General features: G+C 37.9%; 2 protein-coding genes across 2 annotated transcripts; one reads left to right on the top strand and one right to left on the bottom strand.

Annotated features, from left to right (window-relative positions):
• Positions 1-3,049: 3,049 nt before the first annotated feature.
• Positions 3,050-5,210, top strand: LOC147867315 (glucan endo-1,3-beta-glucosidase 6-like). The gene is made up of 2 exons (XM_087315111.1): positions 3,050-3,563; positions 3,956-5,210. The coding sequence occupies exons 1-2, from the start codon at positions 3,202-3,204 to the stop codon at positions 5,082-5,084; spliced, it is 1,491 nt and encodes a 496-aa protein (XP_087171237.1). The 5' UTR covers positions 3,050-3,201; the 3' UTR covers positions 5,085-5,210.
• A 5,039-nt stretch (positions 5,211-10,249) lies between these two features.
• On the bottom strand, positions 10,250-11,890 carry LOC147867314 (uncharacterized). The gene is made up of 2 exons (XM_087315110.1): positions 11,735-11,890; positions 10,250-11,531 (listed from the first exon to the last, which is right to left on the bottom strand). The coding sequence occupies exons 1-2, from the start codon at positions 11,819-11,821 to the stop codon at positions 10,593-10,595; spliced, it is 1,026 nt and encodes a 341-aa protein (XP_087171236.1). The 5' UTR covers positions 11,822-11,890; the 3' UTR covers positions 10,250-10,592.
• Between the last annotated feature and the right edge of the window lie 1,519 nt (positions 11,891-13,409).

The following is a 13,409-nucleotide window of genomic DNA, read 5'->3' as shown; positions in this document are numbered from 1 at the left end:
ACAAGAGTTTAAGGACATGTTTGCTTGGAGTTATGTTGACATGAAAGGGGTGCCTCTTGAAGCCATGATTCGCACTATCCAAATAATCAAGAATGTTAGGCTAGTTACAAAAAACCTAGACCTATGAATCCTTGCTATGTGTTAGAGCTTAATCCTAATGTAAGCATGAAATAAGGAAATATAAGATAAATAGAGAGAGAAAGAGAGAGAAAGAAGGTGTCGATCCACCCGACCGCCCGACCGCCATGGCATCGAGTCGTGCCTAGTATTGACGCGCTTGCTACAAGAGTTTGTTCACTACATGATCACAGTCTCGACGTGGTAAAAAATTATGTGTCTAATGAGGGTAGCTAGGCCTCATATTTATAGCGAGACCTAAGGCCCCCAGGCAAGTTCCCACTTAGCCATTATGGGTTGTCTCAATTCCTAGGATTAAAAGTAATCTGCCCTTCTTTACACTCTCGATTAACCCTCACACTTTATCCTCGTGTGTAGAATACTACGGTCATGCCAGTAACACAATGTACAACAAGTGCGAGATGAAACTAGATAAGATGTGAGAAGTGAGCATGATGAACCCAATCGAACATACTAAATGGGTAACACCCATAGTAGTTGTTCCAAAGAAAAATGCTATTAAAATCCAGATCTACATGGATTTTTGGGAAACTCGATATAACATAACATGTTGGGTCTATTTTTAGTGTGTTTGTATAGGTTGCTAATAGTGGAATAAACATAGTTTGTGTAGATAAACACACAAGTAGAAAACATGATCATCGATAACCATAGAAGATATTCGTCAATATCAATTGTTCTACAAAAATAAAACTCATTTTATACCTTTTCTTATCATTCAAAGTTGGAGATTGATTTACGTTTATTTTCATGAAACAATTTATTTTTATTGAAATCATTGAAAACTCTTGAAAGGATTTAGATGTGACTATAACATGTAAAACACAAATAAAGTTTTCAATAATCATGTGGCAAGGTGGAGCTATAAGTGCCTCTAACAATTATATGTAGGATAGAGACACCAAGAAAAGAGAACACGCCGATTATAACCCTATATGCCATTTTCACACATAATTGTTATCCATTCTACGGTAGTATGATTAGGTACAATCTTTACCCTAAATAGTTTGGCATGCTCATGGATAACTTCTATAAAGTGAAAAAAATCTTAAAACCTAAGTTATTGTAGTCTAAATACATTAGTTTTGGTATATGCAGAATGAAGAGTACTCTAAGTGAACTACAATTCATGGGAGCTTATGCCATTTTCCTTCATGATTCTCACAAGTTTCCTTATATCTAAAGCTTTAGTCAAAGCCCTAAATCAGAGGATGACGTTGTATAATACCCATGTCATGCTTGACCTCCTTACTTTTATTGACATTGAACACTTTAGGAAAACCAACTACTTGGCTCACCTCCCATCCACATAACTCGCATATCCACTTTACTTGACTTATCATGAAGTAAACATATGTTGGTGGAGTCAAGATTTGATAAAGAAGTTATCATAGCTTATATTTAAATGCACCAAACTATCCCACAAGTATGAATTTTAGCTTATTCCCTTATCCATAATCACTTCATAGGACAACTCACACTTTCGTATGAGAGACAAGACACTTGTTGGATCATCAATGAGGAGACCCATTAGTTCGATAACCACACTCTATATTGATGCTTCACCTTCGACCAAATTTGAGTTTACTTTCCCAAAATTCCAACTTTGGCCTATCTGGACACACATTTATGTTGTAGTTGTAACTTGTAACATGCACTCTCCAAAACATTCATTAGTACGAATCTCAAACATCGAGAATAGAAAACCAATCACTACATGAAAATGACATCACTTTGATCTCATAGATCATGTTTGAAGATCAAGAATTATAATCAAGCCTATTATCTATCTTTCTCTCCATTATTGAAAATATAAATTTGTTTGCAATAACATTGATCCTAGTAAGCATGATCTCTAAATGTTGAACGCATGCACGATTGATCTACACATTAGGTCATGGGTTTGAGATTTCAAAATGCTATGACATTTTATATGCTCAAAAACATGATATTTTGGTCTCCAATCCTAGTGAGGTACATCTAAATTCCAAAATCAATCAATCAATCAATCTCTCTCTCTAGTGACTGATTGTAGTCTTCCATGACCTATTTCAGTTTATCTAGGTCTCTCCTTGTAGGGGTTGAACATGTGACACTTTGTCTCCGTGAAGCATGAGTCGATTGAGGCACATATCTCCCGGAATCAATCTCCAATGTGGTACTATGTATTTAATATAGATTTGGCAAAACTTTAAAATTTATTTTATATTTTAGTGGAAACATTTTACTAGACATATGCTCATGGTTAAGAGTTGCACAATAATAACCAAGCAACGAACTTGCTCCATATAACTCCAAAATCGTCTCTCGACCTTCTCTTGGCAAATGCCATGTGTGAAGCTACGACATATAGCACGTGGCCCTCCTTCCTCCCACGTAGATTAACTTAAAATTGTAGCATGCAAAAAATTGTGAAATGGAGAGAACCCAAGTTAAGCATGTTGCGTGATTGCCGGAGGGGATGGAGATCGTATTCTATTGGGCTTGGAGATATAGTAAACCACATAATTATGCATATACATGTACACACATGCATACATACATACATACATACATACATACATACATGCATGCATGCATACATACATACATACATACATACATACATACATACATACATACATACATACATACATACATACATACATACATACATTACATCATAGGTGGCATGTATGTACATATATATCATATGTACATAGCAAATATCCGAAGTTCGATGAGGTCAGTGTGGTTTTTCATAAATAAGTACACTAGAAATCAGGGCTATAAATGTAGTTTCACAGAAGTATAGATATATATTTATACAGTTGTCTTTTTAGGACAGAGCTCTGATCAGTCCTGTACACTTCAAGACTGACACTGGTAGTACTATTATTACATATGTATGTAATACCATTGCATCAAGAAGAAGAAGAAGAAGAAGAAGAAGAAGGAAGAAGGAAGAAGGAAGAAGGAAGAAGGAAGAAAGAGCTCAAATTTGAACCCTAAATTTCTTGAATCTCTCATTGAAAGAAGCTTTTTTTATTCAGCTAGAAGCAACCCAATCTCTTTCTTTTTCACATGGATTGTTATCGATCAAGCTCCTCTCCCTTCTGTTTGTTCTTCTTTTTCTTCTTCACTAGCGTGATGTTCTTCACTCAAAACAGAGTTAATGGGTCGACTGTTGGTGTGATTTGGGGGACCCAATCCTCACATCTTTTACCTTATGAAGCTATAGTGGAGATGATGAGAGAAAACGACATAAAGAGGGTGAGGCTTTTAGGGTCAAACAATGGGGCATTAAGGGCACTTTCCAACACCGGGATCGAGGTCATGGTCGGGGTTCCGAATAACTTGCTCATTACAATGCTTGATATGGACGAAGCCACTAGATGGGTGGAGAACACAGTTGCAAGATACATCCTGTTGGGAACTAAGATAAGGTAAAAGCAGTTACTATGGATTCATTCATTCATTCATTTCTCTCTTTCTCTCCCTCTCTCTCAAGGTTTATACTAAGAGATTCATGTGCATGGATGGTTAAGGTTTATAAGTTAAGGGATTCATGTGTATGGATGGTTAAGGTTTATAAGTTAAGGGATTCATGTGTATGGATGGTTAAGGTTTATAAGTTAAGAGATTCATGTGTATGGATGGTTAAAGGTTTATACTAAGAAATTCATGTGTATGGATGGTTAAGGTTTATAAGTTAAGAGATTCATGTGTATGGAGGTTTAAGGTTTATACTAAGAGATTCATGTGTATGGATGGTTAAGGTTTCTACTCAAAGATTCATGTGTATGGATGCTTACGAGGCTTTTTGTTGTGGTTTTAGATATGTTGGGGTTGGGAATGAGCCCTACCTCAAAGCTTATAATGACACATATTCAGCTTCAACCTTCCTTGCCCTTAGAAACATCCACAGAGCTCTCATGAATGCAAACATGGAGGAGCAAGTGAAGGTCACGGTCCCGCTAAATGCCGATGCCCTGTCGGCATCGGGAACCCCTTCCAATTCCGTCTTCCGAGAAGACATCACCCACAATATGCTCGAAATCGTGGGGTTCCTCGCCGAGAACCAATGCCCCTTCACACTCAACATCTATCCCTTCTTGGCCCTTGGGGACAACAAGAGCCACCCTTTGGACTATGCTTTCTTCGATTCCCACGCTTCGCCCATCACCGATGGCCAATACACTTATTTTAACATGTTTGACGCTACCTATGATGCGCTCATCATGGCCCTAACTAAGGTCGGGTACTCGAACATGAGCATCCTTGTGGGGGGCATTGGTTGGCCTACCGATGGTGATGCCAATGCTACCCCCGACAATGCATTGAGGTTTAATCAAGGTTTTCTCGATCACGTGTTGAGCAACGTCGGGACCCCACGACACCCAAACACTCCCATTGACTTCTACCTTTCTAGCTTGATCGACGAAGACATTCGGAGCATATCCACGGGGGGCTTCGAACGACACTGGGGTATGTTAAGATATGATGGGGTGCCGAAATACACACTCTCTCTCTCGGTTTCTTGGAAGAGTAAAAGAAGAGCATTGGTCTTGGTACCCGGGGTACGATACCTAGACAAAAAATGGTGTGTCCTCAACACCGACGTCGTGGACACTTCGACACTCCCAGACAGCATTTCGTATGCATGCATGAATGCAGATTGTACCCCACTTGGATTCGGGTGCTCGTGTTACCCATACCTCGATGATGTTGGCAATGCTTCCTATGCATTCAATGCATACTTCCAAAGGCAAAATCAAGAAATGGGTTCGTGTTCTTTTGATGGGTTAGGCCGCATTGTAACTGTCGACCCTTCAATTAACACGAGCTGTCCATTCATGGTTCAAATCGCATATGGGTCCTCGTCGACCACCAAAGTGAAAGTGAGACATGTACAAGTCCTAGTCGGTTTATGTCCCCTACTTGTCTTTATTATGGTGTTGTTATAGGCCTCACGACAACTAGTGTGAATAGGCACAACAATCGATTCCTTTTGGAGGCAAAACCTTTGCATAGCTCATTGTTGTATGCCCTTTTTTTGCCTTTTATACATTTGCTAAGCATTTTTGTGTGAACTTGTGTATGCATAAGCTGCCACCTATGTTATATATAACAAATGAATGAGTAATATATGCAATACGGGGTTTTGGGTCTTCCATGTGAGTTGGTGAAATGTGGATTGCTTTGAGTTAGTGAACAAGTGCTACTCAAAAGTGGAAAATGATCAATAATAAATTACTATACAAACAAAATCCATATGACCTAATTGAGCATCTTGTTGGTTTTTTTTTTCTGAAATGTTTATTGGATCTTGACCTATTTCTGCATTGTTGTGACTAGAATCTATCATGCTTGTTTTAGGTGGGGTTTGCAACAACGAAGGCTATGAGGAGAGGTTCCAGGTTAGGTTCGGAACAATGAATGCCATGGGGAAATGTAGAATTGTTCGATCTATGACCTTACAAGATTGTAAACTCTAGGTTCGTAACTAGTTTGGTAAATTTTCTAAGATATAGAGATTGTTATATCTTAATAAGCATCTACATAACCCTTAAGGATCATTATAAACAAAAGAACGGAAAAACATGAATATGATTGAATAGTTTAATCTACAAGATGTTGCTAGAAACTTGGCTCCATGATTGTATATGGGTTCATGTTCTTATGGAACGCTCTCCTTGTTGACACTTTCTATTTCCCAACTAGGCCCTCGTCTACCAATATATTTTGATTCTTAGTAGTGAAACAAATGGGATATCACTACACAATGTGCATATTTAATTTTTTACTCTCTTTTTCTTGTACGAGGATGATTGTCATGATATGTCCTTGATCTTGCATTCAATAAAATTGTAAGGACTTCGTACAAACAAGGTGAAACCAAAACAAAAACCTAAACCTTCACGTGCATGCCTTAGGGAATAGGGTTTAAGAATAGATGCAAGAGAAAAAGAGAGAAATTAAGAAAAGATCGAACTAGTGAACCATACATACTCTTCGTGAGCACAATGCTTGCAAAAATGAAGTCGATGTTTCCTAATATTTCAAGGCATGAGCACAAAAAAGGAATCTAGTTAATTTCAGGCTTTTTACTACAATTTCCTATTATTTCAAGCATGGCCATGTAATTCAATGGATTGATAAAAAGAAAACATTCCTCGATCATGTAAAGTAACAAATAGTAAATGTTTCAAATGATTGCGATGTAACGGTAAGTGTCATTAAATGATTGAAATCATTAGACATTGATAGGTATGTTCAAACAAGGAAAACATTTCTTGATTTCACTAAGAAAAAATGACAATGCCCAATGCCGAAGAAAGAGTTGGCAAGAGAAGGACAACTACTTACCTCTATGAATGAAATCCCACCTCCTTAAAGGAGGTTTCACACATTTTCTTAGACATGGGCCCATCTTTTGAATTTGTGGTTCACATGCACGTTGTACTCTTTACATTTCTTATTGGCCAACAAATTGCAATTGAGACAAGTAAGGGTTGAGAGACATGTTTACAAAGATAGGTTATTTACCCACCCAACTAATTGTGTTGGACTTTCGGCCCATAAGTTGACATGACGAAGGCCCATGCCCCATATTATGACAAACTAATGTGAGAATATGAATCCCAAAGATGGAATTTAATCAGCTTTAATATTTATGGTATACTTGTTGACTTTGCTAACTGGATTGGCTGATGTATAATTCATATTTAGGGAAAGCTATATTAGTTGGCTTCACATCGACTTTTGTGCTCTAGTTTCAATTTTTCATTAATATAATACAAGCACACACACACACACACCCCTCTTGGGAACAAAAAGTTCTATGGAACCTTGCATTACTTCGAGACCTTGTGGTAACTTTAGATGTTGCAATATTGCGAAGTTCTAGTTTTGTGGTGGTTTACCATGAGAACTTTGAATATATAGAAGTGTTTTAAAGTATTTCAAGCTATTAACAAAATGCAAGTTTCACGTAAAATAATGCCAATGTGGTAAAACACACACACACACACACACACACACACACACACACACATACATATATTAAATACACATAAGTATTTAACACGTATTTTAGCATTTTCATTTCAAGATGTTCTCAGTATTCTATGTGTTTACAAGCATTTTACATTTCCTAAGAGAAAATTCAATAACAATAAGAATTTGGCCTAAACACTTTCTTCTGAGTGAAGTGGTTTGTTCATTGAGAAACGTTTTTGGCACAATTTCTTCATGACATGAACTTCCGTGTGTGATACTTGTATAATAGAGAGATTTAGTAAAACAATTGTTCGATGGAGTGGGATCCACTAGAGGTATGAACAAACTACAAGGGTTTTTTGAGTACAATACTAAGCTAGTAAGGCAAATCATTGGATCCAAATTAGTGGGTGCTACTCAGACTCGCAATAGTTGGAGGGATAAAGGCATATCAGATGACTTCTTGAAGTCATTTTGGAGGAGGCTATGGGCGTTGGATATGCTAGAAAAAATAAAGGTTTGGTTGTGGCTTTGTAGCCATAAGGCGATATCTATAGGGGAGTGGATGAGGTGTCGTGATGGGGAGGCTGGTTGCAAGTTATGTGGACACACTTTGGAATTGATCCCTCACTGTTTTTAGAATTGTGCAAAGGCGATTAACATTTGGCGTAAAAAATTGAAATCTCAAGATCGTGGCAGCTTGTGGTGTGAATGGGAAAGTTGTGTGGGGGTCCTTATAGGGTTTGATATTAACAAGGCAAGGCTGGCCGGAATAGTTAAATCCAGAGGGACATGGATTTATAGTGCAGGGTGGTAGCGTGTTCCAATGTGTTGGAGTGTGACCTAGCACAAACTTTACATTTTTTGAGGAAATATGGATGGTGGTGGTGTGCTTATTGGTCTGGCAAATTTGGATCAGGTGTTGTAAGTTTGTTTCTCAACAACAAAAGTTCCCAAGCGGCGAGGTGCTGCTAGATATTTGGTTCAAGCTGGTATTAACAATCGGCAATGGTTCGGTTTAGGGTTTAGGGTGGTAGCGTGTTCCAACAATGTGTTGGAGTGTGACCTAGCACAAACTTTGCATTTTTTGAGGAAATATGGATGGTGGTGGTGTGCTTATTGGTCTGGCAAATTTGGATCAGGTGTTGTAAGTTTGTTTCTCAACAACAAAAGTTCCCAAGCGGCGAGGTGCTGCTAGATATTTGGTTCAAGCTGGTATTAACAATCGGCAATGGTTCGGTTTCCGGTTTGAAACCGAACCGTTTAGAGATGTTGAAACCTGAAACGGACCGAACCATGAAACCGAACCATTAAATTATTATTTTTCAAACTGTTAAGCCATTAAACCTGTAAAACTATGGTTTCATGGTTCGGTTTGGTTTTCAGCTTAGGTCAAATTTAAAATTTTAAAATTTTAAAAATTATTTTTTTCCCAAAATGTGAGAATAAGGCATGAAAATGAAAAGATTATCAAAAAACAATTTTTTTAAATTTGTTTTAGAATTTTAAAAAGCAAATTAAAAAAAAAAGAACCGTTTAAACCATGGGTTTAACTATTGAAACCGAACCAAACCATTTTTTAAAACCTGAAACTGAACTGAACTGTTTAAACCGTTAAGCCGCGGTTTTGTGGTTCGGTTCGGTTCAAACCAAACCGTTGCCGATTTGTTAGCTGGTATCCCGACTGCGCGAACAGTATGACAAGGGGAATTGAACAAAGCAGAAAGGGCACGGTCAAAGTTTCAAGTGAAATGGGGTGGTTCGCCTAATGATGGTCAAATCTTCGACAGGGCCTAAATGGAACTACCAAGTACCCAGGTGGCTATTTCCACCAATGGTTCCCATTAGTGGACATGAGACGTAAATATGTATAGTTGTGGTACAAGTAAGTTACCATAGTTGTGGTACCCGGATAACTTTGTTGTAAAAGAGTAGGTGGGATAATTTTGTTGTAAATGAAGGGGTGGGGATTATGATCAGATTTGTGAGGGAACGACAACATGAGTTTTGCTGAATTTGTTGTTGGCTTTTGGAGTTGTTGGATACATAGATCTCTCTAAGGTTAGGCCTTGTGGATCTTAATTGTTGAACTTTGATGTATTTTGTTTGCTAACTAATGCGAAGCGGTGTGTTTTTGGTAAAAATAAACCAATTGTTTGATGCAATACAAATATGAGAAGTTTTTAACGTATTCGACATCTTTTATATTTAGATTACAAATTCAATTTTTTTTTATAAACAATAGAATACTTTTGAAATACTTACCATATGTGTTGTACGCGTATTTATGTTTAGTATTTCACATCTATGTAAAAATGGTGATGTATGTGAGTTAAGATGCCATCTTTAAGACAATGCACGCTCAATGAAAGCTTGATTTTTCTTCCTAAGAAGACTGTAAAGATATTGAAGTAATCCAGATGTTATGACAATCATGGTTGCATACCTATTGGGATATGTTTCCTTCACAATGTCTTTCATCACCACAAGACTTTGGAAATTGTGAAAATGTGCAATTCTTACAAATTTATCATGGTCATTAGACATAAGGTAAGGAGTTTATGCTGGGTGTTTGAAAAGTTTTTCTATTGTCTATACAAAACCTACTTACAAATATAACATTGGATTGATGTCAAAAGGTATCACGAGAATATAAAAACCGACCGTGATTTATCTAAATTTCCAATGTAAAATCATATATCCAAAATACTGCTACTGTCAAAGAAAACTTAATGACACTTTGAATCCTAAATTTTTACTCCCCAGAAAGTATACATCTATATTCATAATCAGATTACTCTTAGAGGAACACTTTAAACACCAAAAATCCCAATCCAAAATGAAAAAGCAAACTGTCATCATCATCATCTCATTTTGCAGACTTAACGACAATTTAACCTTTACAAACCCAAAAACAATGTGGAAGAATTTGTGATAATCTATTGAAGTGAAAGAGCTACAATACCCACTTCATAAATATTGGGCATGGTGATGACTAAGGATTTCTTGAAACAATAGATTACTACCACTTCAGACGGGCAATGCTAAAATAGTGGCGATCAAGCTCTGGTTAAACAAATCCAAACCATTGCCAGCAAACTTACAAAGCAATGGATTCCAATATATCATAGAGAAAGAATATCCTTAGCCTCAAGATTCTTAAAATGATATTCAATTATTACAAACGAAACTAGAAGCTCTAAATATTTTACAAAATGCTTTTATAATAACAAGAAGAAAATGAACAACAAATTTTACCATCCTTGAAATATAGGCTTTACACAAACATTTTGAATCTTGGTGCTAAATAATGGCCACTTGGTGCTAAAAAAGGGCCTGTTGGAGTTTGAACCATGCCATGGCCAACACACAATAAGTTGCAGCAGATTCCTTGCAATAACACCAAGATAGATATATCTTCTCCTTCAAGATGAATTTTTTTTTGTGGGTGTTAATGAAATACTATTACAGGTTCAGCTCTCGTGCAAATAGCTGCAAAAATCACCATGCCGACATGAGTTATTCCTTCGGAAGAAAAAGCAAACTCTCTGCTTCTTAGGCCGATTCAATGCAAGCTTTTGCAACCGAGCCCAAGTATCTTTCCTTTCCTGGGACCAAGTGGACCGGTAAAGCTCATGAAGATAATTCTCTATCCACACTTTAAGAACTAAATGGTCGAGAGTTCGATACGTGCCCTGGTTGAGAATCATACTGATGAAAGGGACATTCGAGGCCCGAAGAACCTTGACAGCAACATGCCACAATGCAAAGAGCTCTTCATCATTCAACTCGCTCATCTTTTGGACATGTCTCGAAGGAGTGATGGAAAATCCACACCTCCCTTTGTAGTCCAATCGAGCCACAGCATAGGGTTCATGATGGCCATCATCATTATCATACTCATTATCATTCCTAGAGAATTCCGGCATTACACATTCACCCGATGCCATCCCGGGTGTCTGTCCGAGGAACAGATTGACATCGGGTTCACATAGGATGCATCGTCCATCCAGTCGTGGCTCAGGTCCACACCTTTCCTCATCCCCGAAATGGACCTCTACCCGAAAGTCACCAATGTCATCCCGCACTTTGAGATGGTAATCTTCGAGTTGTCGATAAACTTCCAATTCACTGGCGATATCTCGAAAGAAGGCTGCAACCTCTTGCTTAGGGGTAGTTTCTATAAATTCACAAAAGTCTTTAGAGGGCTGTTTGGCATATCTAAATTCTAGTTTATGCCCAGCTAGAAGGTCTGTACAGATCAGCCTCTCAGTGATGAGAGTGGTGGGCTTCGACAGTAGCCCTGCAGTCGGCAAGCATGGCTTTCTTACTGTTGGCTTGATCACAGTTGTGACTGAGAAAACAACTAGTTTGCAATTACTAGAACAGGTACTAAACCATCCTGCATTACTCTGTTAACAAAGAAAGAAAAAAAAAAACAAAAACAAAAAAAAGAAAAAAGACGAGTCCTGTGTTAAGAGTTTCTTATATACACATACGCATGCAGCAATGGAGAAAACACAAAGAAATCGCTCTCTTCCTCTCTCAAGAACAGGGGAAATTCGGCAGTTTAATATATGGGTGGGATTCCTTTATGCATTTCTTTTCCCTTTACCTTCTTTGGAGAAGAGATGGATCTGAGAACGATACACCTGAAGCTTCCTGAATGGTCCAGAGATAAGCTGTGTTGCAGCAGAGCCATAGCCTTCCTTCACTTCCTTCACTTCCTCCCTTCTTGATGATAAGGTCTTTCTTTTACTTTACTACTACAAGAGGAGGGGATATCATATCTATGGTAAACAATGTTATGTATGTATGTATGTATCCACATTCGAATATGTATGTATATGTATGTATAGTATGTATGTATGTATGTATGTATGTATGCTTATGTCTTGGTATTTCGCCCTTATCTCGGTATAAGTTGGACAATTGCATGTAAAGTGATACTCGTCCTCTATCTCTATGTGACATAACCTACATAGTCTTTCCTCTCTAGGGACTCTATTAGCACAACCATTCTCAATCTCAAGTTGGTGAGATGATATCCCAAGTTGTCCAATAGCCACCCTTAGTGCATTTGATAAGAATGTATCTAGATATTCATGGTTGTGTAATAAAACCTAACTTAGAGAAGTGCATGAAGTGTTCCTTATAGTACAACATTTTAGATGGGAGTGGCTCTCGTGGGGTGATCTATTTATATCGGCTATAAATTTGCCATATTTCTTGGCGTATTACTTTATTACGGTCCTCATGAGATATTAAAGTTTGATAAATCCCATGGTTATACTTAAGGGGAGGTAGGAACTATTAATGTCTATGCCATTTGCAAGTAACCAACTCACTACAGTGCTATACCAAGAGCTAATATCTTCAGACGTATATAGGGATCGGGATGCCTCAAAAGCTTGACGGGATATCCTATCTTGTGGTTGGCTATGTGTCCCATGAATAAAAACTACTAGTTGGAAAAGTGCTTCTACTAACATTAGGGGCAAACTGAACTTTGCTCTAATAATGTCATGTAGTACGGTCGATTTGCTTTGGAGTTGACATGATAACATTGTCACCGAAGGTCTCTCTAATTGTGTCCACATGAAAGATGGTAGACCTAGAGCCGATACTACTGATGCATTAATGAGTCAAAGAGCCACCCCTTAGTCCGTGGCTCTTGAAAGTATGCGTGGTGGCATTGTCTCTCTAAGAGTGAGAGGGATGCATACCCTCTTGTTAGCCTCTCTTTGGATGCTTACTTATCGAGAATTTACTTGAATGAGCACTAAAAGTGACTCCCAGATATACATACGATCCAACTACCTCAATTGGTTTATGAGAGAGGATTAGGTTACATTTACTCCTAACTTGAGACGATGTATGAAAGATCAAGACTTTAGTTTTCGCTAGATTCACTACCAGTCCTCGTTGATTCGAACTCTTGACCTATTTTATTATAATCAATTGATATGTTTTAGCCAACACATCCAATACATGGTCATGTTACTTTTATAGATTATTGTAGATTATCAATTCTACGTGTAGGAGATTTTAGAAGCTTCCAAAAAGCTCTAGAAGCTTGTGCATGAAAATGAGTCTCTGCATGGAACTACATTTAGATCCCACAAACATGTATAAATACAGGGGTTCACCTTGGCCTTAGTCAAGGTGCACAACACCAATTACGGAAGCATAATTCAATTCTTGTTCTCTTGTCTATTCTCACACACACACTCTCTCTCTCTCTCTTAGTATTAAGCCTCATCTACTCGTCCGTGATAGTAGCGTGCAAA

Source organism: Azolla caroliniana, unplaced genomic scaffold (genome assembly GCF_043228905.1).
Source record: "Azolla caroliniana isolate FFs.n. ecotype wild unplaced genomic scaffold, voAzoCaro1.0.p SCAF_2, whole genome shotgun sequence".
Classification (NCBI taxonomy): Eukaryota; Viridiplantae; Streptophyta; class Polypodiopsida; order Salviniales; family Salviniaceae; genus Azolla; species Azolla caroliniana.
The sequence above is the reverse complement of the archived record's forward strand: the minus strand, read 5'-3'. Positions and strand labels throughout refer to the sequence as shown.